The sequence below is a fragment of the Nannospalax galili genome, unplaced genomic scaffold (assembly GCF_000622305.1).
Source record: "Nannospalax galili isolate Female #2095 unplaced genomic scaffold, S.galili_v1.0 scaffold162, whole genome shotgun sequence".
Lineage (NCBI taxonomy): Eukaryota > Metazoa > Chordata > Mammalia > Rodentia > Spalacidae > Nannospalax > Nannospalax galili.
In genome coordinates this window covers 205493-231057 of record NW_008350388.1, presented here as the reverse complement: position 1 = coordinate 231057, position 25565 = coordinate 205493, and the positions used below count along the sequence as shown (strand labels likewise).

The following is a 25565-nucleotide window of genomic DNA, read 5'->3' as shown; positions in this document are numbered from 1 at the left end:
ATGATTTCTGTGTTCTCAAGTGGCAACTTTTACTTGCAGAGGAAGAAGAAGAAACGGAGGATGCCGGATTGGATGATTGGGAAGCTATGGCCAGTGATGAAGAAAGAGAAAAAGGTAACTCCTGAGTGTACATTGATAAACCCATGGATCATTTGTGGTGTGTATATTTAAATCAATCCTTCCTCATTATGAAAAACTGGAACATTCTGGGGTTAGAGGCCGGTATTGCTCTCTCCATTGCCATATTTTCTGAATCCAAATGAATGGGCTTTCCTAGGTGATTTATAAGATAACTACCTCGAATGCAATTTTTTTTACAGGTGGTTATATGACTAGGATTATTAAAGCTCGCCTACAGAAAGCCTGATTACGTGTAATGAAATTGATACTATAGTTCCTAATTACTATGAATAAGATATAAACTTTGGATACTCTGCTTTATGACTAAGATCTCTTCTGTTCCCTTCCCTCCCTCCCTCATCTTTTTGAGACAGGGTCTCCCTGTAGCCGCAGCTGTCCTGGAACTCACTATGTAGACCAGGCTGGCCTTGAACTCACAGAGATCCACCTGCCTCTGCCTCCCAAGTGCGGGGATTAAAGGTGTGTGCCACCACATCCGACCCAGCTGACTTTTTAAAAAATATTTATTTTTGTTTTCTGTGAATGAGTGTATTGCCTGCATGTGTGTAGTTGCACCTGTGTTGTGCAATGCCCTCGGAGGTAGGCACAGTTGTAGTTATGGACAGTTGTTAGCTGCCATGTGGGTCCTGGGATTCGTACCTGGGTCCTTTTCAAGAGCAACCAGTGCTCTTAATCAGTGAGCCATCTCTCCAGCCCCCCCCTGCACCCTCCCAGTTGTCTTTTTAAACTTCTTAAAAATGCTCACTGGAACTGGGTGTGGTAGCACACACTCTTAATCCCAACACTTGGAAGGCTGAGACAGGTGGATCTTTGTGAGTTCGAGGCCAGCCTGGTCTACATAGCAAGTTCCAGGACAGCTGGGGCTACAAGGAGACCCTGTCTCAAAAAGATCAAAAAAAAAAAAAAAATTCTCACGGGAAGGTTAGGGGGTTGCTCCATTGGCATGGTGCGCCATGGGAATATAAGGATCTGAGTTTGACCTGCATACAAAGGCATACAACCAGCAGAACCTGCATACAAAAGCAGATGCAAGGGGCCATGCCTGCAATACTGGGGAGGCAGAAGCAGGAGGACCCTGGGGCTTAGTGGCCAGCAAGTCCAGCTGGACTGGTGAGTCCCAGTTGAGTGTGATACGTGTCTCAAAAAAAGATAGTGATTGAGGGAGACACCAAGTGTCAAAATGTCGATCTCTGGTCTCCTTATGCACATACCCATACCCACACATGCACACAAACAGGAACATGTGCCATATGTGCATACACAAACACAGATACAGACTCACTGGAGTCAGTCACAGAATGAAAAACATCCCTTGACCCCCATCTAAGAAAGAGATTAAATGAAACTCAGTCCCTGAGAAATACTTTCTAGATGTTTCCTTTGTTCTTAGAAGAAAGCCAGAAGTTCAGAGAGAGGGATCCACCAGGAGGCTACACCTGCCAGAGGTGGAACCTGAGGTCGGTCACTCAGTGAGTGGTGGCCCAGTGGTGGCATCTCCCAGGACTCTGGGCTGCTGTCTCTCTGCTCTCACGGACATGGACACAAAGATGGAGATGCTCTTTTGCAATCGCTTGTCAAGCACACAACTACACACCAAATCACAGGCCAGCTGCCTCTCTACTTTGAGTGGGTTTGACTCTCTAGGGTTTCTTTTTAAGCTCCTTACTAGGAGAAAGGCCTTTCAGGCGAGTGCCTTTTCCTCTGTCTTCAGTTTTCCTTGGGTGTTGGTGGTGGCTGCTGTCCACCCCACACTTGGCATTTCAGTTGTCACCTAGTAGCGTAGCATTTCCTGAGCTTGCTCATGCTGTTCCTTCTGTAGAAAATGCCCTTCCCACCCTCCCCACCTGGCATTTCTTCCTTGCCCTTCAGACTTCACACAAGCGGGGCTTGTTCCGGGACATTCAGAGTACACCTATATCTTAACCTTTACCAATGTGATATTGAGACCATTTCCTCAGTCATGTCTAGTACTGACTAGTGTGGGGCTGCTGTGCCGCTCGGCACTTGCCTTTCTTGCTGCCTCTCTAGGGCCTAGGATAGTGCTCTCAGGGAAAATTCAAAGTCCTTTTCTTTCGCTACTTCTAATTCAGTGAAGGTTTCTTTTGAAACATTTCATTTTTAAATTTACATTTTAAAAACTCTTCAAAGGAGCAAAGAAGAGTGTCTTAGTCCGACTGCTGTAACAAAGTGCCGTAGACTGAGTGACTTCAGCTGCGAAAATGTATTCTCCCCCGCCTTCCTTCCCTCCCTCCATCTCTCTCTCTTGCCCACCTTTTCTTTGAGACAGGGTCTCTCGTTGGCTGGGGAGTAGACTAGACTCACTGGCCATCGAGCTCCAGGGGTCTACTTTCTCTTCCTCCCATTTGCTGTGCCACTCTGCTGACTTTTTAAAAATATGTATTTTATTATTACTTTCATTTTTTGTGTGTATGAGTGTATTGCCTGCATGTGTGTACAGGCACCCATGTTGTGCAATGCTCATGAAGGTCAGAGGAGGGTGTTGGATCCCCCGGAACTGGAGTTGTTAGCCACTATGTGGGTACTGGGAACCAAACTGGGGTCCTCTGGAAGAGCAGCCAGTGCTCTGAAACCACTGAGCCATTTCTCCAGCCCCTCTGTGGCTTTTGATGTGGGTCCTTGGGATCAAATTCAGATCCTCATACTTGTAAGGCAAGCGCTTTACCAGCCAAGCCATCTTCCCAGCCTAGAAGTTTAGTTTCTCATGGTTGTAGAGGCTAGGATGTTGAAGACTCAGATATCAGCAGGGTGGGTATCTGCCCATCACCATGGAGCTGCAGGTGGCTGTCCTCACACTGAATGTCCATGTGAATGTGACTTCTCCTCGGTGAGCATGGCATGGGAGATCAACAGAGACGGAACGCACAACACAAGATCACATGCTTTGGCATTTATTTATCATTTTGGGTGCTGGAGATGAACCTGTCCCTCAGATGAATGTGTTTGATATGGGACTTGTATTCAGAATATGCAAATGGGACTGGAGAGATGGTTCTGCAGTTAAGAGCATGTACTGCTCTTGCAGAGGACTTGAGTTCAGTTTCCAGTACCCACGTTGGGTGGCTCTAGCTCCAGGGGATCCAATGCCAATCCAGTCCAATCCACAGGTTTGCAGTCAACATACCCAACCCCCCCCACACAAATAATTAAAAATAAAAAACATAACTGGGTGTGGTGGCAAATGCCTTTAATCCCAGCATTTGGGAGGTAGAGGCAGGCAGATCTCTGTGAGATTGAGGCTAGCCTGGTTTACATAGTGAGTTCCAGGCTGGGGCTACAGGGAGACCCTGTCTCAATGAAACAAACCCACAAAAAAAAAAAATCTAGAATAAGTTACTCTTATGCCTCAATAATGAAAGATAACTCCAGTCTTTAAAATGGGCAAAGAAAGATGAAGACGCCCACTAGATGTTCAGCATCATTAATCCACAGACACAGAAGCCCAAACCACTTCATACCCACTAGGATGGCAATGATTTAAAAGACAGGTGGTAGCATGTATGGGAAGAAGTTGGAACCTTCATAGATTGCTGGTGAGAATGTGAAATGGTGCAGTTAATCCTGCAGTGACAATAAGGGTGGGACATGACGGCTTGTTTGGACAGATTCTGGCCTATACATCTGTGTTATGTGATGTTATGAGGTTCTGTAATGCTTGGCAATTTAATACTAATAAATCAATACTCAAATTAGTAATCTATCAATTATGAGAGTCAACCCTATCTTTTTTAAAGTGTTTTTTATTATTACATGTATTTATTTATTATGGGGGGCAGTGCATGCCACAGCACATGTGTGGTCAGAGGACAGTTTGGTTCTTCCTATCCACTATGTGGGTCCTGGGGGTTGAACTCAGGTCATTAGGCTTGGTGGTAAGTGCCCTTATCCACTGAGCTATCTTGCTGACCCCTCAACTATATCTTGATATGAGAATTATAAGGATAATTTCTTAAGAATGTCAAACTTGAGACCTAAGAAATTCCTATTTGATAGAATGGAACAGGGTGTCAGTGAATTTTTATTTGTTTTTGACTTCTCACAGGATTCTAGATTTATAGCAAAGGTTGAGAACTACCAAATCATGTTGGCATCTCTAGGGTTGAGCAAAGCCTCTGTGGAGGGTTTGCCTGCAGCAGAAGGTTTGGTCTACGACTCAGGAAATCTGGGTTTTAGTACTAACTCTCCTTGTAACTGTATGCTTTGAGCAAGGTATTTACACACCATGAGCTTCAATTTCTTCATCTTTAAAGTGGGGTGATCTCTCTCTTGTGCAGGGATATGGTGTGGGACAGTTCTGAGATCAGGCATGTGGCTCTCACAAAACTGATATCTGGGACATTTCCTGTCCTTACACTTTGGTCACTTTCTTCCCTTTTTTCCCTTGACTGGTGTCTGGGATATTTCCTGTCCTTACACTTTGGTCACTTTCCTCCCTTGGCCTTGATATTCATGTCACATTTTCCTAATTTTGTTCTCTTGTTTCTTCTCTCATAAAATTCAGAAAATATAGGATTTTGCTAACAGTTGCCTACAATCTCTCTTTGTTAAAATTCCCTTTTCCTTCACACGACTCTCATCTCTTTTTGTTTCCCATCCATGTCTCACTCCATTTTGCTTAAATAAATGTTTTTCTGATATCTGGCAAAATGAGCAGTTCATATATTTTAATGAGAAATTATCAAATAGTATTAATAGTCATGTCTAGCTGTTAGCATGAGTTGTTGCTCATTAATAATTATACTGATTATGGTAATAAATCACAGGGTGAATAGTGAGTGTTATTTGAATATTTAAAGAATGCAAAATAAAGTTCTTAGCCTTAGTTGTGGTTTCTATCTAGAGAACACGGGTCCTTGGAGGAAAACTCTGCTCTTGGATTATGAGAGTTATATTAGATTTCCTCTTGAACCTAAAAGTAAGGCCACATGGGGGACATTCATGGGAGTCAGGAATTCAGACTCCAATCCAAGACTGTCTGACATATATCTCTAGCTCTGTGGCCAGGGAGAAGGCAAGTCTGGTCCCAAGAGGCATGGCAAAACATTTATGTAGCAGCTGGAGAAAGTAGGTCTTGCATCTTGGTGCTGACACTGTAAGTGTAGAACTCCCTACACTGCAGTGTCACACTGTCCCCTGGTTCCAGGCCGTGCTGTTCAGTCAGGCTGGGGCCTGAGCTGCTGTGGTTCCTGCGAGCACCCAGGTGGTACTGACAGCTTGTTTTGGACCATGCTTTGCACATAGGATGAAAGCTGCCTCTTGGGGTTTGGGGAGCTAGCCTAGCAGTTAGAGCTTGCCACACAAGCAAGAGTACTGGCATTCAGATCCCCAGAACCCACGTAAATGCTGGGTGGGTTGGTGGCCCACCTACAACTCTAACCTTAGAAGGCAGACAGGATCCCCAGCTAGACTCTGTACTGGTAAGTTCTGGATTTGATTAAGAGACTGCCTCAAAGAATAACATGGAAGAGGGGCTGGAGAGATGGCTTAGCAGTTAAGAGCACTGGCTGCTCTTGCAGAGGACCTGGGGTCAATTCCTCATACCCACATGGTGGCTAACAACCGTCTGTAACTACAGTTCCTGGGGAATCTGACATCCTCTTCTGATTTCCATGGGCATTGTATGACATGGGTGCACTTACATACATGCAAGCAATACACTCATACACATAAAATAAAAATAATGAATAAATTATTTTTAAAAGAATAAGGTGGATGAGCATTCAAGGAAGATTCCTGACATCAACCTCTGGTTCTGCACACACATACACACAGAGATAGATGGACACACACGTACATGTACTTGCACATACATATGTGCCTGCTTGCATGAAAACATGTATGCATACACACACACACACACACACACACACATACACGAAAGGAAGAAAAAGAATAATAATAAAAAGACACTCCTTTCTGTCTCCCAGAACTTTCCAGGCCTTCCCATCAGGAAACTATCCCCTCCTAATTTCCATCCATGAAGTTCAAGAGTGAGTGTCCATGTTCTGTGCCTTCCAAGTCACAGTCAGTTGGTCCAGGACTCAATTAGAACCTTCTCTGACTTGGCACCAGAGTGATCTCATCTTGGGTCTTTTCTGTGGAGCCTACCCAGAGAAGAAATACCTGTTCCAATCAGGTATATGTGTGGGGGCCAGGTTCAGGAAACATTTCTGAGGGTGGACTTCTGAGTGGTGAGTAGGAACCACGTGACTGGGAACCGTGTGGGCAGGCCTGTGTCATGATTCCAGGCAGGGAGAACTTGCTGAAGAAATGCAAGGCAATGCTCAGAATGGTCTGGAAAACCGCAGCTGGCTTAAGAGTGAGGCTTGGGCTGAAGAAGCAGGTGATAGATGGCCTCATGTGCATTACTTTTTTTCTTAAGATTCATGTGCTTTTAAACAACCTGACAAGAAGCCTGAATGTCAGATTCTTTTCCCAAATATCTTACTATTTGGCAGGTACCCATTAACGCCCTTGCCTTGTTTCCCTTAAACCGAAAATTGGGTCTTAGGATTGAGATGAATGTTTGAAAAATAAATCTGATCTGCTCTAAACACCAAAGTTTGTTTAAATAATACAGAGGTTGTTCTGTCCGTGGACAAAGCCAGGAAGTTCAAAGCCCAAGGCTGTGTGTTGTGTTGAGTCCTGCTGTTGTTGACATGGGTTGGGCTGCAGCGGGGCCTGCTGTTTGTTATTCAGGTCTGCCAGGGAGATATTGTGCAACTGACAACATTCTTCTTTCTTAGGGAAAAACCTGGATTTCTAAAAATGCTTTAAAAGCAAGAACAGTGATTGGTACTAATAGCAATTCTTACATCTTTTAAATGACGAATTCTAAGAGTAAATCCCTTTGCAAGAAAGAGCAGGCTTTTGCCATTTTAAGAGTTTTTAAAAGAATGCTTATGCTTTTGTTGACATTTTTGGAGGACAAAATGTATTTTTTTTGAGACACTCTTGTGTCTTGGTCAATATTATTTCATGGAAGGTGGTTAGAGGAGTTGAAGGACCCCATAGTAAGCTCTCTGCAATTGGGTCCTTAACCTCTGGGCCCTGACTTAACTTTGGAATGTTGGTAGCTTGGTTTTATCCATCACGGTGGAATGAATTGCACTGCGGTCCCTTGCAATGACTGTTCATGCATCCAGGGACCAACCAACTATTAGATGGTAGAACATGTGACATCCCACCTAATGCCTTGGAGATGAGGCCTTTTGTTCTCTTTTCTAAAGTCCAGGGCAGGGGAAGAGGGGAAATGGCCAGATTTGGGAGCAAGATAGGTGAGCCCACACATAGTGTTTGCTGGGTCATAAGAGTTTTGTTAGCACTGCATATGGCAGATGGGGCCTGAGATCAGAAATCCAGGCTGTAGTTGGAACTCAGAGTAACATATAAGGTCATCCTAAGACTCTGAGGTCAAAGTTAAGGCTATAGTCAAGGGGCCAAAGACTGGCCAGAACCAAACAGGCTAGAAAGCTCTTTCTCTGGGTTGTAGAGCAGAGCAGTGTCCAAGTTAGGTCCTGTTCCATGGACCAGGTGGCCTCGGGAGGCACAATGAGAGAGGATGGGGGGTGAGGGGTTCCTTTAGGCTTCCAGATTCAGTACTCATATTTGCCCTAGGACACCCCATCAGGTGATCATTCAGTCCTGTGGTTTGACTTGTCCCCTCCAAACTTACATTGACATTTAATTGCCATTGTAACAGTATTATGAGAAGGTGAGGTCAGGAGACTGTGCTTCATGAATGGATGATGCTGTTATCCTGGGAGTAGATTAGTTATCATGAGCTCTTGATAAAAACGTTGGAATCAGCCCGGTTTCTTTGCCCTGTCCTATGCATGCTTCATTACCCTTTCTTCCTGTCATGACGTAGCCTAGAGGCCTCTCTAGATGTCACTGTCACATTTTGGGGCTTTCTTGCCTATGGAACCACTGTGAACCCAATAAGTCTCTGCTCTGGGTTTTGTTTTACGTTGTTTTTTTAAAACTGTGTGAGTGGTGAGTGTACATGTGTGTATCCATGCTTACAAGTGTGTGAATACATGTATATATGTATGCATGTGCACATGTATGTGCGTGAAGGATAGATGTTGATGCTGGGTGTCTTCCTTGATCACTTTCCATGTTATTTATTCAGGAAGCCCATCTATCCTTTTGTTTTTAAACACCTGTTTTGTCTTCACAAGAAGAGACTTAGTTTCTGTGCTCAAGCGACATGTTCCTATGTATCTTTCAGAACAAACCATGAGCTTTTTTTCTTTTTTCCATTTTTTTATGTGTATGGTGTACATGTGTGTATGTATGCCCATGTGTGTTTAACATGCTGAACCTGCAGCCCTCCAATTCTGGTTGCTCTAGTCAGCCAGCCTGCCCCCAGGACCTCCTGTCTTTACCTCCTAAGTACTGGGATTATAGGTGGTCATCATGCCTTCCTGGCTTTTACATTGTGGGATCTGAACTCTGGTCCCCATGCTTGTACAGTGTTTTATCCACGAAGCCATTTCCATAGCCTTAGTGTTGTTGTTTTTTTTAAAAGGTTTATTCTTTTTATTTTATGTGTATTTGTCTGTATATATGTATGTACACCATGTGTGTGCAGAGGCCAGAAGAAAGCACTGGATCCCCTTTGACTGGAGATCTGGATGGTTGTGTCTGCCAGGTTGTTAGCTGCTGTGTGGGTGTTGAGAACTGAACATGGGTCCTCTGCAAGAGCATCAAGTGCTCTTAACCATTGAGATACTCTCTAGTTTTGTTGGGGGGGGTGTTAATTTTTTTGTTGTTGTTTTTTGAGACAGGGTCTCCCTGTAGCCACAGCTGACCTCCAACTCACTCTGTAGACCAGGCTAGCATGTGTCACATGCCCTTCCTCGCCCAATTAAATAAATAAACATAAACAAACCAAAAGGGTCTCACTGTGTATTCCTGTTGGGCCTCGAACTACTTACTTGCTGCTGCCAACCATGTGCTAAGATTACAGGTGTGTGCCACTGTACCCAACTCAATCCCTGTTCTTTGTAAATTACCCAGGCTGTGGTATTATGTTATAGCAGAAAACACTGAGGCATTCAAGATGCCTCCTGTGCAAACAAGCATCAAAGTACCCAGGACTGGTACTCAGGAAGTGATAGGAAAGGTCAGGGGAGCCCTTCAGGGCTGGGCAGAGAGATAAAAGCTCCGAATGATTCTATGCCTGCTGTCCTTGGTAGAATGACTGCTTTGTGAACAGCTTGCCTTTGGGAAGTCAGGAATTAGAGTTACACTGCCTGCCACTTACACACATGCACACCAGTACATCCCTTTGCACTCATCCTAGGTATTCCAGAACCCTGAGGCTCTCCCTTTTGTTTTGTTGTTTGTTAATTTTATTTATTTTTATTTTATGTATATGAGTGTTTTGTATGCTTGTATGTAAGTACAACTGTGTCATGCAATGCCCATGGAGGCTGAAGAGGGCTTTGGGTCCTGGAACTGGAGTGACAATTGATGCTTAGCAATTATGTGGGTGCTGGGAATCGAACCTGGATCCTCTGCAAGAGCAGCCAGTGCTTTAACTGCAGAGCCATCTCTCCAGCTCCTGTCTATCCTTTTGTTTTTAAACACCTGTTTTGTGCTTCACAAGAAGTGATTTAGTTTCTGTGCTCAAGTGACATGTTTCTATGTATCTTTCAGAACAAATCATGAGCTTTTTTCCTTTTTCCATTTTTATGTGTATGGTGTACATCCATTTATGTATGCACATGTGTAGGTGCATGCACATATGTGCATGTACGTGCGGAGACCCGAAGCCAATGCCAGGAATCATTCTTTATCGCTCTTCCATCTTATTCGCAAGGAAAGGCTTCCCAGTCAAACCCAGAGCTCAATGATATCGCTAGCCTTGCTAGCCAGCTTGTTCTGGGGATCCCGTCTCTGCCTTCCTAGGCTGGAATAACAGTCAGGTCACCACACCCACCCAGCATGTTCATGGATTTCTGGGGATCCGAACTCCAATCCTCATGCTTATGTGGCAAGTACTTTAACCGTTTAACTATTTTCCCAGTCCCCAAATCAGGAACTTTTAAACACACAAGGAAGCTTCCTTCAGAGCTGATTGAGCAAGCAAAAAGAAAGTCAGTCTTGGGCCTGCCGCATGCTCGGTTGCTCCCCAGAGAAAAGTAGTGGGTCCAGTTCTTTTCACACAGCTTTGCACATTTGAGCATGTAGCACTGACATTGGCTCAGTTCTCATATCAACCTTCGTGTTGACAGAGTCCCAAAGTGGCACATGGAATTGAGTGGCAAGGGACAGGGAGCAATGGTTGTCTCCGTGTCTGGTCTCTCCCTCTTCATATAAAACCAATAGGGTTCAATCATGGGGCCCTCCACTAATGATTTTATCTAATCCTAACCACTGCCCAAGGGCCTCTCCTCCCAACAACTGCATGGAATTAAGTTGCCACCCTCTTAATGCCATTAACAGATGATTTTGGAGGTTAAACTACATGACTGGGACTTCAGTGTGGGGCGTTCACCCGAAGACATCAGGCTTTAGTTGGGCAAAGCTGGGGAAGAGGCAAGGATCAAGAATTTAGGCAGAAAAAATAGATATTCTCATTCTGTTTCTGCCTCCCTCCCTCCCTCCCTCCCTCCCTCCCTAGTAAATATGAGATTTGCCCTCTTAAGCACTCTTGAATGGACAGTCCAATAGCATCAGCTGCATCCACGCTCTGTGCAACTCTCACTACTATCTATCACAACAATTTGTCTTCTTCCCAAACCTCAACCCTGGACCCACTCAGCACTAACTCCCCCTTCCAGCTCCTCCAGGCCATGAAAACGCCCATTCTATGTTCTGTTTCTATGAGTTTAATAACTAGGCAACTTATATCAGTAGAATCAAACAACTTTTTCCTTCCTGTATCTGGTTGATTTCACTTAGCCTAACATCCATGTTGAAACATGTATCAGAATTTCCTCTTTTCTAAAGCACTCTTGTTCAAAGCTGAATAATATTCCATTATGTGAGTCACAATGTGTTTATTCAGTCATCTCTCAGTGAGCACTTGGGTTGCTTCCAACTCTGCCTGTTGTGAATAATGCTTCTGTGAATATGAGTGTGCAAAGATCTGTGATCTTTGCTTTCAGTGGGTTCTTTGTGTGTGTGTGTGTGTGTGTGTGTGTGCATGTGTATATACATATGTGTACATGAGTATACCCATGGGTGTACAGGTCAGAGGACAACCTCAGGTATTATTCCTCAAGTGCCTTTCTATTTTTTGATTGGCACATGGTCTTTCATTGGCCTGGAACTTCACCAAGTTAGGCAGACTGGCCAGTGAGCTCCAGAGATCCACCTGTCTCTGCCTCCCATCTCTCTATCACTGGAATTACAAGCATGCACTGCTGTGCCAGCTTTTTATGTGGGTGTGTCACCATGAGTGGCCCAGCCCTTGAGTATTCCTGAGCAGCCCCGAAGACTCATGGCAGACAAAGGCCTACTACTTTGCTTAGACTTGAATTTGAACTGGACACATGGAGAGGTCAACCTTTGGGAATCATTCACTCGCAGATGAGCCAGGCTGGCGAGCTGCCTGGTGTCCTCTGAGAGGTGTTGCCACCTGCTGCTTGTCCTTATGGGGTGACTTTTGTGAAATGGTAAAACTTTGGTGACTGTGTGGATGTGTGTGTAAAATGCCCCCCTGAAGAGACCCGACTGCTAGAACGAGTGATGGAAGGAAAAGAAAGTAGAGACGCTTCTGGAACTGCTGGTTCTTATGGGATGCATGAGAAAGCGACCTGCCAACTGCGCAGTAGCCCTGCCATACAAACATGCCACTACACCAAGATAGAAACGAGCAACATGGATTTATAACATGTTACCAAGTGCCACAGCCAGCAGCAGACTTGCTCATTAAAAGAGAAAACTTCGGAGAAGCTTGTAAAAGTGGCCCAGGAGGAAGCACGCCACAGACGTTTCCAGGAGGGAATGGAGCAGAAGGGGAAAGCACCCTCGTGGCTGTTAGACCAAGCTTATTCTCAAGTAAGAACTTGTTTGAAAATTTTAAGACATGCTTTTCTTGGCAAAAGGCACAGTTCATAGGAATAATCAGGCCAGCTGCCTGACTCCTGGTGGACAGGATTCTTCCTAAGCTCCAAAACCCCACAGGGGTACAGAGGCACAGGCCTGCTGTGCTGGGAGTGTTGTTGCCCAAGGGATGCATCTCTCTTCTCAGGCTGGGCATGAAAGAGGCAGTCAGAGAATAAGCAAAGAATCCAGCAAAGAAGGTCTCCAAGAGCCGAGAGAGAGGGGCGAAGATGGGCCAGTGAGATGGCTCAGCAGGTAAAGGTGCTTGCTGCTAAATCTGATGACCTGAGTTTGAACCCCCAAACCTACATTGTGGACGGAAAGAACCCATTCCTCTAAGTTGTCCTCTGACCTTCACATGCACACTGTGGTATCCCCTCAACCCCCACTAAATAAATAATTGTAACTTTTTTTTAAAGAAAGGCAAAGGTGAAGAAAGAGAAGGGAGCTGGGCTGCTCAGAGCACCATGGAGTGCTGTGGTCTGCCCTGCTGATGACACAGCCAAGCCATTGTAGTCTGCAGACTTCCCCTCTCATTGGCACTGTGCCAGAAAACAGCCGCAACATTAGGAAAGGAAAGAGAGACTAGCGGGATAGTTAACTGTGTTCCAGACTGTGCAAAGGAAGCGAAGGAAGAGAAAATAACAATCAAATGGCGAATGCAAAGGAATGTAGTAAAGTCAGGTGCACACCATGTGAACTCCTATTTCTCCAAACAGCGGTCCTTAAAGGGCCACTGCAGTCAGGGGCTCCAGGTTGCAACTTCGGTCTAGAATTAGCCTTCGTGTTAGAATTAACCTTCATCATCAAGAGCAGCTTTAGTCTTCCCTAGAAAATAAGGAAGGAAACAGATGAACTCACTCGTGTAGTTAGTAAATCAGACAACTGCACTGCAAGGTAATACAATTTTAAGGCTATGAAGCTGACCACACATAACGAAGTTGTAAGTCACCAGGCATAGTAGTGCATGCCTTTAATCCCAGCACTTGGGAGGTACAGGCAGACAGATCTCTGTGAGAGATTGAGGCCAGCCTGGACTACATAGTGAATTCCAGGCCAGCTGGGGCTATAAGAAGACCCTGTCTCAAAAAGACCAAAAAAAAAAAAAAAAAAAAAGTTGTAAGTCAAATGTTCAATTAAGGGCTGGAGAGATAGCTCACCAGTTAAGAGCACTGGTGGGACCTGAGTTTGGTTCCCAGCACCCACATGGCAGCTAACAGCCATTGGTAACTCCCATTCTAGGGTATCCGGTGCCCTCTTCTGGCCTCCATGGGTATTGCATACATGTGATGCAATTACATACATGCAGGCAAAACATTCCTATGCATAAAACTTTTTTAAAAAAGTTCATTTGAGGCTGCTGCCTCCTGCTGCTGCTCCTGGTGCTGCTTGTGTGCTCCTCAGTGTGGACCTGGTATGTCTTTTGTGAAACGGCAGCTGAGGAGACTCAGGTGCTTTCTATGGCTAACGAGAACCCAAGGAAGGAGTCAAGACTGAGAACAACAATCATATTAATTTGAAGATGGTGAAGTTTAAGATTAAGAGACACACACCACTTAGTAAACTAATGAAAGCCTATTGTGAACGACAGTGTTTGTCAATGAGGCAGATTAGATTCTGATTTGATGAGCAGCCAGTGAGTGAAACAGACACACCCGCACAGTTGGAAACGGAGGACGAAGAGGCAGTTGATGTGTCCAGCAGCAGACAGGCGGTGTGTGCCTAAAGGAAACCTGCTACTTTTCTCCAGAATTTTGTTGTAGACCAAGAATACATTCTCAATTAGAAAGCTGCAATTTGGTTCCATCGCATCTTGACGACTACAGTAGTTTTCTCTATTCTTTGATTTTCCCATCCCATTCCTTTCTTGGACATAACGTAACTGGAGTATGTGCACAGGCATATTGTGCTTTTTTCTTTTTAAATCTAAATGGTCGGTGTTCTATTTCGGTTGATATCAGATGGAGATGGGATGGGAATGCGCTGTTTCTGTGAAAACCTCCCGTTCTCCCTTAGTGGCGTGCTCCGTCAGCGCTTATTCCAGTAAGTTATTTTGCTGTTCTTGTTTAACAAAAAAACAACAACACAGAAATCCTTGCATACCTTGTTTGATTGGAGAATTTTAATGCTTTTCATTTATCATTGTAAAACCAAGGACAATTTTATAATTTTTTTGTACATAGCTGTTATATGTTGGGCAATCTGTCTTTAAGTATGGGTAAATTACTCTTGAAAGAAAACGAATCCTAGATAGTTTTCCCTTCAAATCAAGCATCTTATTTAAATAAACTTCTTGTTTAAAATGAAAATAAAAAGTTCATTTGAAAGGAAGGCTGAGGATGGGTGTGCACATCTATAATCTCATCACTCAGGAAGCTGAGACAGGAGGATCTCAAGTTTGAAACCAGTCTGAGCTACATAAACCCTGCCTCTAAAGAATAAAGAGGAGGGGAAGGGAGACTGCTGTTGTCCATGCCTTTTGCTGTTCTGGTCTGGTTTTTGTTTTAATGCCCCTGAAAACAAGAAACAGGTCTTTTGTGTAGTCAATTTTTTCCCCCTGAAAATCAATAGACTTGCTATGGACAAGGAAGGTTGACAGATAAGTGTTTGCCCTGAGGATCTGGGCACAGGTCCCTGAGCACCATGGCTTCGGAGGTGAACTCTATACCGAGACAGGATGGGAATACTATTGCTGACATGTTTCTTCTTCAGGAGAGAGGAGGGAGGCTTTGACCCTACACCTCCCTTTTGAGGACTTTGGAAGTCAAATGCTTCTTTGGGGATTCCTAGCTCCCAAACAATCTAGGACTCAGTGTTTTCTATACCACATTCTTTGCTCAGAAGCCACATTAAATAAAGGGGACTGGGGTGTGTTGTGGGTGATGGGGACATAAAAATAGGCAGAGGTTAGAAATGTACCATTAAAGCTTGGGAGAAATGACCCTGGAGACTCCCAGATTCTTGCTGCTCTGATGACCTCTGTCACATTATTTCTGCAGGTCATCACAGCTGGTTTGTCACTTCTGCTGTTTGACATGATTCTGACCAGCGCAACCATAGGATGGTGAGTCTTGTGCAGAGAGGGGAAGCGCACGTTCATGGGAATGTTCATTGGGTACTAGACTTGGGCACAGGGCCTTAACTTGCTAGGCAAGCACTCTTCACTGAACATCTCCAGCTCATTCTATGTTTTGGGGGTATTTTTTGAGACAGGGTCTCACACTGTAGCCCAGGCTGGCCTCAAACTTGTATCAATCCTCCTGCCCCTGCCTCCTCTGTGCTGGGGTTGCAGGTGTGTGCAACCATGGCCTACTTATTCATTTTTTAGCTGTTATTGATGTGTGAATTTACATTCAGAAGAGTTCATGTAATGTTCTCACACAACTCATATAATATACGGTACTGAAGATATACCCGCACATTATATACAGCCTGATAAGCTTTTACGCTAACCAGCGTGCCATTCGGATCATCATCACAGCCCTTCGGCCACTTAGCATAACAGAGTTGCCACTGTTGGTTACTCACCATTACTCCCTTGGTGTCGGGGAGCGGGGTTGCCTATTCCAGAAACCCTTACAGGCACCCAAGCCCACAGGTATTTATTCAAGTTTCTTACATGAAGTGCTATAGTGTTTATATATAACTTGTGCACAACCTTAATATGCTTTTAAATCATCCCCAGATTACTTAGCTTTGCCCAAGTACAGCCTCATTCTGCAAAAAAATTGATTTTTCTTGTTGTTAGCATCAGAGTAACCCTAATAACTGCCCTCTATCACCCACGCCACTCCTTCTGGTTTTGTTTTTATTTCCGCATTTGTTTGAAAATGGGGCCTGCTGGCCGCCTGTTTGACTCTGGACCACAGTACCAGAAGGTGTGGCTGTTCCTGCTGCCTGGGGGCGCCCCATCTGTTGTCTCCCATGGATAATGCTCCATATCCATCCATCATTATCATGGATGCTGTCATGGAAACAATGGAAACAATGGCGCTACATCTAACATCAGTAGGAGATTCCTGTGGGATGCACATGAGGGGCAGGACTGCAGCCCTGTGGAATGCCAGGATGGGGAGTCCAGGGGGTGAACTTGCATCTTGTGTGGCCTTGTATTGGGAGGGCTTCATTCAGTATATGGATATTTATCGCGAGCTTAGTATGTGTCAGGGACTATTCTCAAGTAAAAGTCAGAACTTGCTGCTGCTGTGGTGTTTATAGTTGTTCATTTCCCTTTGGAAGGCAAGCCCTTGTCTAAATCATCCCAGACTGACAGAAAGGAGCCTTTTTGCTTACATTGCTCAGAAAAAGGAATTCCCAACTTTTCTCAGGGCTGCAAAGGGAAATAACAGTGAGGAAACTCTCACACCTTCTTCTTCCTCCTCCTCTGCTCTGTCTTCTTTTTCTTAACTAACCATTTAAAGTTCTGGGGAGATAGCACAGTCCATAAAGTACTTGCAAGAGGATCCGAGTTCAATCCTCAGCACCCATGTTAAAAAAAAAAAAAAGCTGGGCACAGTAGTGTGTACTTGAGATCCCAGCCCTGGGAAGAAAGCCAAGATAGGTAAGCAGATCCCTGGGGTTTGCTGGCCTAGCCTGCACTCAGCAATCCAGGTCAGTGAGAGATGCTGTCTTAAAAATAAGGTGGATGGGGGCTGGAGAGATGGTTCAGAGGTTAAGAGCACTGACTGCTCTTGCAGAGGACGCGGGTTCAATTCCCAGCACCCACAGTTCCAGGGGAATCTGAAGCCCTCTTCTGACCTCTGTGGCATTGCACAACATGGGTGCACTCACATACATGCAGGCAATACACTCATACACATAAAATAAAAATAATAAATATTAAAAAAAGGTGAATTATCAAGGTTACCCTCTGTCCTTCACACGCATGTGCACACAATGTATGTACACACATGCATTCATACACACAAGCACACTATATCAAGTCCCACACATATATACACTCTAACCATCTATAGAGAGGCCACTGCACTTGTGACATTTTTACCTTAATATCTCACTTTTTACAATTTTTGTTTTGTTTTGTTTTTTTGAGATATGAAGCCTTGGCTGGGCCTGGAACTTGTGGTATAGACCAGGCTAGCCTCAAACTTACAGAGACTGGCCTGCCTCTGCCTTCTGAGTGCTGGGATTAAAGGCATGTACCACCATGCCTGGCTCACTTTTATGATTTTAAAAATGAAGAAACTAATCGCTTCTTGGCCTTTTGGCTAAGATCAAGTTTACTATCTGTTCTTATCAGTTTAATATCTGATATGTCCTCTATCTGAGGACAATATATTAAATGGATTTTTGGAACTAGGAATTGGGATAGGAGCTTGCTCCGTCCACTCCACGCATCAACCTGGTATTGCAGTACTTCCAGGGACGGTACCACCCCCTCGGGGATCTGAAGCTGTTATAAAAAAGAAAAACTACCAAAACAGTGTTGTCAACACTTATTGAAACATTTTAAAAATGAAGAAGCTAAGATTCAGAGACATTTAAGTGACTTTTTTTTTTTGATCAAGGATTTCAGGGCTATGAGGTGGTCATACTAGAGTTCAGACCTGAGCCTCTGTGTCCAAAGGCCCATAGCCTTCCAGAACTAACTTGAGCACAATAAGTGCTCATCAGCAGGGCCAACAGTGTGCAAGGCATCTGTCTGCTCATGAGGGAGACATGGGAAATGTTTCTCTCCCTGCTGTATGATGCTAATCTAAATCCTTGACAGTATTTTTCTTTCTTCACATGGGCCTTGAGATCTTGTATAGAATTTCAAAATGAACAAAGAAACCCAGGTGTTAAACTGATCATGAGAAATCAGAGTGAGACAACTCTGGAGTGAGGAAACGCCAAATCAGACTAGGAAAGAGGCGGGTGTCTGGAAGAGACTGTGTCTCCAGACTGCCACACTTCCTGTGGATTTAAGGGTATGCCTGGAAGAAAATGGAAAGAAAGGCCATGTGTGCCCAGATCCAGGAAGCAGCATGTGTGCCAACTGTAAAAGGAACCTTGACTTTGGAATTTCCTGGAGTTTTAGAACTCTTGAGGTTAAGGATGGTGTTTTCAGCCTCAAAGAATTTTCCAACCACAAAGTGCACAACCCAAAGGGGTGTGTCAGGCTGTAATTCCAATTTCTGTCTTGCACTGAGGTGGTTGCCTGGTCCATACACTGGGCAAGTTCAAGCATGGCTAAGTGACCAGTTCTCAGGTCCTAGACAGGAATGACTGGTCTTTTGTCTCCTGGAAATTTAAACTAATCAGAAGTCACAAAGGGCTTGGGCTGCAGGTTTGTTGTTGGTTTTAAAAAATTTTTTTAGACTTACTATGTTTTCCTGTACAGTTACTGTTTCTTGTGTTTTGCTTTTTAAATTTTAAATTAGTCACTAGCATTTAAACATTTAAATGCTAGTGACTAATTTAATGTAGTTTCCTCTTACAAATCCAGATTTCCAGATTCCTTTGAAAACGGGGAACAGCTGTGAGTGAATGTTGCCCCTCTGCTCCCATGAGGCAGCTGTTAGTTGCTGGGGTGAACAGGAGTTGCCCTCCCAAGTGCTCTCGGCCTCTGCATGGTCAGCCCCATGCCTGGGATGCTTATCTACATTTTGGGAAGGGCAGCAGCCTAGCTGACCAAAATTCAATGAAAGTAGGGTTGTGAGTCGGCAAGATGGATCAGCAGTAAATGAGCCTGCTGCTAAGCCTGACGACCTGAATTTGATCACTGGAACCATGATGGGAGGAGAGACCCTACCCCTGCACGTTGCCCTCTGATCTCCACATGCATGCCGTGGCATGTGCACACCCATAACCACCCTCCCCATCCCCAAAATAAATAAATATAAAAAGTAAAAATCGGGGCTGGAGAGATGCCTCAGCGCTTAAAAACACGGGTTCGAATCCCAGCACCCACATGGCAGCTAACAACTGTCCATAACTCCAGTCCCAGGGGATCTGACAGCCTCTTCTGACCTCCTGGGGCATTGCAGGCAATACATGCATACACATAAAATAAAAAAATAATAAATAAGTAAAAATCAAGTAGGGTTTCTCATCCTTGGTGCTAATGATATTTAGGGCCAGATAATTCTTTGTTGTGGAAGTGCTGTCCTGTGCCTTCTTGGATCTCAGGCAACAAACCTGACTCTGGCCACTAGATGCTGGTGGCACCCCTCACTTCATTGGAAAATGTCTTTAAGATATTGCAGGTTGGGAGGTGGCCAAAACTGCCACCTTTGGAAATCCTTGGTCCCAGGGTTCGTGGAAGTGAGTGGCGACGCTGCTATTGAAAAATTTAAAAACATCCCAAGGAATTTGCTCATCTCCTGGTTAGAGATTTGAATCGGCTCAGGGGTCAAGTTCTCCACGGCAGCTCCAGTCACTCTGGGTCTAGCTCTGAAAATGGTACTGTTTAACAATGAGGTGTTTAGGGTTGCACACACATCCCTGGGCCAGGCTGCACGTGGTGCTCTCTCAAAGGGGCCAGGTTTCCTCAACTTCCTATCCTGATCTAGCATCGAGTGCTTGCTGACTATTCAGCAAATGGCCAGCCTTCCAAGCACTGGATCCAAGAATAATCATCAGCCTAAGTACCCAGTATTCTCAGTGTTCAAAGTCTTTAATTAAGAGCAACTGTTCTTGTGCAGTCAAGTCTCTTGTTTTTTATTATGAAAACAGTCTATTTCAAGCTCAGTAATTTAAACATCCAGATTTATATTGAATTATTCATTTTTTAATTAACAGAATTGTATGGCTTATATTGATATTGATGCCCTCTGTTTCAAACATTTGGCAAAGGAGGTTGAACACATGCAAAAGAAAAAAATGGGGACTGGAGAGATGCTCAGTGATTAAGAGCATTGGCTGCTCTTGCAGAGGACCTGGGTTGGATTCCCAGCACCCACGTGGCAGCTGACGACCGTCTATAACTCCAGTTTCAGGGGAATCCGATGCCCTCTTCTGACCTCCATGGGCATTGTATGGCATGGGTGCATGCATACAATGATTACATACATGCAGCCAATACACTCAAAATAAAAATAAAATAAATTTTTTTTTTAAAAAGAGAAAAATTCTCACCTGTGAGCAGTCTCCCTGTAGAATTAGTTATGGTATCTGCTGTCTGGCCCTTTGATAGACTGTGGGAGTCACTCCTCTTTGGAATGAGTCAAGAGCAAGGCAGGGAAGAAATAACCAAAATGCAGTACCTTCCATCTAGTGGTCCACCACCAGCTTTTCTCCTTTGCCCATCGTTCATTGGGCCTGCCATCCATTACAGGTTACCAACCATGGCAACCTTTCAGACTTAATCCTAGTACAAACCTCACTAACTCCAAGCTCCTTTAGAAAATGATCTTCAAGAGCTGGATGTGGTGGTATACACAAGAATTTCAGCATTTGGGAGGCTGAGGCAGGAGGACCATACATTTGAAACCAACCTGGTCTACATAGTGAGACCCTGAGAAAAGAAAAAGAAAAGAAAATGATCCCAGTTATCTTGGAGTAAAGATGTCCTATATCTTTGATTTTAGGGGCCTTTTGGAGACCACCCAATCCTATGAACTTTCCTAATATACTCTAAAATACCTTTGAGATCACGGTGTCTGAAATGTATCAGTTTCTCATTTGAATATAAATGCTGATAACTCATTTTAGAGATGTTATCTAGGGCTAGGATGTAGTTCAGTTGGTAGAGGGCTTGCCTAAGCATATGTCAAGCCCTGGATTTGTGTCCCAGTGCTATATTAAATCAACTGTAGTTACGCTCTCCTATATAGTGAGTTTGAGGCCAGCCTGGGTTACATGAGGCCCTATTTTGTTTTGCTTTCTAAATATAACAATTTAAAACAATGTTAATTAAGGAGTGCCTTCTTAATAACCATTGTTAATTACTGTTCAAGCTGTATCATACTTTATCAGATTGTGAACTACTGTTTTGCAAGGGAATGAGACATTGGGGAGATGCTTTTTAGTGAGGAAGAGGGAGAAAAAAGCAGAGCAGCTGGAATGCAAATGGGACACGGCATTAATATTTAGCAATCAGGTCTTTCGTTGAATAAATACATATTGGGTACCATATTGGATACTGGACTACTGGTAGGGTAAAATACAGTCTCCATCCTGTAAGAGGAATTAATCAGATAACCTCTGTAATAGATGTAAAGTTGACATAAGGCCTCTGATCCCCCATAGGAGAAGGGAGAAGGGTTGGGGAGGTGCCGAAATAACCCTCTGGAAGAGATGGTAATGCTGGATGTTTCTGGCCACGTGTACACTGCAGTCTGAGGTTATGCTTCAGCGACATGGAGTGTGTTCATTTCAGGAATGATGGGGATTACAAGATTTACAAACAGTTCAGCCAAGCTCTGACTTAAATAGTGGTAATGCTATTAAGATTCCTGGACCCCATGTCAGCTTCTCTTGCTGTTCAAAAAATAACATCAAAGTTCACCTCCTGGCTTTCTTCACAGTAAATGAAGCAAGATTTGTTTTCATTTTAGCATTCACTAAGCTTCTTGGGTGCTTCATAAAATCACTCAGCCAAAGGGATGAAATGTGAGGTTATTACACTCCAGCATTGTTCCTAGGCTGTGGGAGAACAAGCGGCAGAGAGCCAGCTCTGCCCTGGTCGGCTCCCTAGTGATTAAGGAGGATTAGTGGAAAGTGTTTAAAATGGCTGAAATAAAAGCTTTGCAAACCAGAGCTCCATGCAGCCTCTCCTATCAAGTTGCTGTGTCTGTGCGCTTGCCCAGGGACGTGAGATGACATGTACATTCTTTAACCATGCTGAAGAGAATAGCAGAGCTATTTCAGAGGAAGAGACGGTACTTTCGAGGACAGCTCATGCAGGCAAAGAATAGCTTCCCCTTCCCAATCATTTTTCCAAAGAAAAGTAGTGACAGAGCCCTACCCCCACCAGCTCCCCATCTCCCAGCTCCCCGGGGCCCAAACCAGACAAGGGACAAGCGAGCCTCCTAACTTCACTCGTGAGTATTTCTAAATAGGATTGTTGGATCACCAAAGTGACTCACCAAAGCAATCCTATAAAATGATGATAATTATGAATGTCTTCATAAGTGTATGTAGTTCCTAATGTAGACACCAATTCCAGCCACATTACTATGTGCTAAATAGAATTGATTGCTTTCTTTTTACTATTTATAATACAGTTTCTGCAGGAAAGAGGAATGGAGCTTAAGGTACCCAGTGTGCATCTCCCTTGCTCTTCTCCTCACTGATAGCCTGGTGGGAAGGACAGCCCCATATTCTTCCCTCAGCAGTTGGTTCACTCCCATGCCCTCACCCAGAGAGGGGAGATTTTCCCAGGCTCCAGCATGATGAAGGACTAGCTTTGTTTTCTTTTGCTGTGTAAGATGCAGGTTCTGGGTCAGTGCGAGGAGGAACCATACCTCACTACCTGAGGTTGACCCATTGTCTCTCTCAAAGAAGACATCTATAGAGACACACTTGTGTCCGGTGCATCTGTGTGGCAGGCTGGCTTGCCCAGCACGATGTGTCTCATTAGATGTCTTCAGGCAGAGACTTGGTAGCGAGCCTGCTGTGAGGGTCACGGAGGTAGGGTTGCTGTTCTGGGAGCTCAGCTGGTTAGAGAGTAGTCATGTTTTGTTGACTGTTCATTATAGACCAAGCCAGGTATGGATAGCTTCATATACTTTATCGCTAAGCCATGTAGATACTGTTAGCTGTGGTCAGCTTCCATGGACCAGATGAAGATGCTAAAGCTGAATAATATGCATAAAATATGCACAAGATTGCAAGCCCAATAAGTGCCTGAGCCCAAATCTGAACTCAAACCTGCCTGATTCTATTTATTATTTTTATATTCTCATTCTTGTAACTGAAAGTGTAAAATGGTACAAATTACCTGTATAGCTGGGCATGGTGGTGCATGTCTTTAATCCCAGCACTCGGGAGGCAGAGGCAGGCAGATCTCTGTGAGTTCAAGGCCAGCCTGGTCTATATAGTAGACCAGGACAGCTGGGGCTACAAGGAGACCCTGTCTCAAAAAGACCAAAAACCAAACCAAAACAAAAAAACACCAAATTACCTGTATAACAGCACCCATATAGGTGACATTACTCATTAGGAATGTAATATGAACAGCCTGTGTGTCTCATATATTCAGTGCCCCAAGCATGTTAGAAATATAAAGACACTATGGTCTGACTGTCTGTGTGCTGTGTTCTCATAGGTTTATGGTATTGGGTGAGTGGACAGAGAGGAAGGGAAGAAAAGGGTCTAATTGTAAGGTGGTTGGCCCCTCTGAAAAAGAGCCTTTTACCAGGGACCCACCATCATGATCACTTAGCAGTGGCCCAGCCCAGTCCCCAGAAGAGTGACATGGAATTTGGACAGACACCAGATTGTCTACTGAGAAGTTTAAAATAGAAAACGGAGAGGCCTTTGGGTGTATTAAATGTTGCATGTTAAAATACTCAACTCTTCCTTTTCTCACTGGCTCCAGCTCTCACACTTTGTCTTTAAGTTGCCAACCCTATTTCTTTTCATGCTGATGGGAAATTCATGGTTCTCCCTTGGCATGTTCACCTTTAAATGTTCTGCTAGTCCAAGTTCAGCGATCATTTAATTATAAGATTATGAATGCCAGTAGAATTTCATATCCTCCAACCCTCTTTAGCCAGTAGCAACGGAGGACTCCATGAGCAGCTCTCCCCCCCACCCCACCCCCCTGCTTCCCCCTCTCCTGTTTGTCTTTGTGAGCATGAACTGCGTCAGCATAGGCAGGATACATGCCTTCTTCCCTGGGGAAGGTATTGAAGCCCGCCTCCCGGTCGCTTACCTCCCACCCTATAACAGGTTTGCTCCCAACTGGCATGACAGTTCCTGGGCTTCACCAAGGCAGCCTGGGCTGGTAGCAGAAGTGGTGGTTGTGGAAGGAGGGAGGCAACCCTTCCCCCTGTTATTTGAAAGTGCCAGGCAGCACTGGTGGTCCGCAGGGTGAGAGAAGCTGACCGTGTGCTGCTGTTGTCTGCAGCTTCCTGCTCGGTGGACTTGGAGAGGCCCTGCTGGTTTTCTCAGAGCAGAGGAACCCCTGAGGAAGTGGGCAAGGAAAGAAGATGCGCAGTTGCCCCTGGAGAACACAGCGCCTACCTCCCTGTTGAGAGTGTCGGAAAGAACGCAAGTACAGAGAGACCAACCTGAGGGCTCCAGGTAGACAGAGCCTGGGCCTGCATGTCCCTCAACCAAACTGAACAGTTTGCTGTTGATTCAAAGGCCCTACTTTCTCATTGCTTCAGGGAGGACCTTCTGGGAGACTCTGTGCTGCTGTAGAGGATGGGTCCATCTTAAATCTTACCATGCTGAGATATCTCCACTGTGCTGCACCCAATTCTGCAGAAACAGGAAGCAGAGGATTTGATTTTACCCAGATGACTCTGCTCATCTGGATGGACCTGCAGCCTCTGGGTACCAAACTCCTACCAAACACGGCTTTTGAATTCAAGGTCATTGGCCTATGGACACTGTGTCTTTACATCTTGGATTTTCCTCCTCCCCTTGCTGAGTTCCTAGCTTGCCTGGAGTCTACACCCTCCCATATAACAGCATAAGATTTGCATGCTCTTAAGGGCCTCCATCTGGGGCAGGGCAGGCATGGGGGTTGAGTGTGAGTTCTGTGCCAAGTGAGACTACAGCAGAGATCGTGATTGGCAGCCTTTTGTGATCAGTGTTATCTATTTCTAGCTTCTAAGCTTCTCTTGGTCCTTGTAAATTTGTTAGGATGTGTTGAACTCTGCAGACTCTTTTGACCACCATCAGGTTAACCTGGTGACTAATCGATTACCAGAGGTCTTCTAAGTACTGATGGATGCCTCTTAAACCAAACAGGCAATATATATTATGTATACACACCTTTTTTTTGAGATAGGATTCCTGTGTAGTCAAAGTTGGCCTGGAAGTCACTATGCAGCCCAGGTGGCCCTTAACCTCCTGTCCTGCCCCTGCGTCTCCAGTGCTGAGATTATAGGCATGCACTACCACACCCAGCTTTTATTTCTTAAATTATTTAACCTATTCAATTCCCTCATATCTCAGAAGAGATTTTCAAGTCATTGAACACTGACATGTCTTTCACACAAGATTAAAAATTGAAGTCCTATACCTTACCTATAGACAAGGAATTTATACAAAATGGTCATTTGATTCTCAACCCACCAAGAAGGGTTAAGAAAATAACGGTTCAATCTAAATATTTCCACTCATTAATTTTTAGAAATCTTTGATTTTTCTGACACTGTCAGAGAGCTTGGGTTATACTGAGGCCATCTCCCCGGGCCCTGAAGTGCTGGAGACCTATGTCATTGATG

General features: G+C 44.5%; 1 protein-coding gene, 1 non-coding gene and 1 pseudogene across 6 annotated transcripts in view; all 3 read left to right on the top strand.

The window, feature by feature from the left end:
- Positions 1-25337, top strand: part of Tmem241 (transmembrane protein 241) — a gene marked incomplete at its 5' end in the record, with an annotated part of 121622 nt that extends 96285 nt beyond the window's left edge. For 2 of the 5 annotated variants that reach the window (XM_029570697.1, XM_029570696.1), the window contains 2 exon segments: positions 24236-24411; positions 24498-25337. In XM_029570697.1, coding sequence (XP_029426557.1) covers positions 24236-24411; positions 24498-24531 — 210 coding nt within the window. 5 annotated transcript variants of the gene reach the window in all.
- LOC103745691 lies at positions 11615-14266 on the top strand (annotated as a pseudogene).
- On the top strand, positions 17428-17618 carry LOC115072812. Its single transcript, XR_003851831.1, has one exon. It is a non-coding gene; the product is annotated as a U2 spliceosomal RNA (small nuclear RNA).
- Positions 25338-25565: the final 228 nt, after the last annotated feature.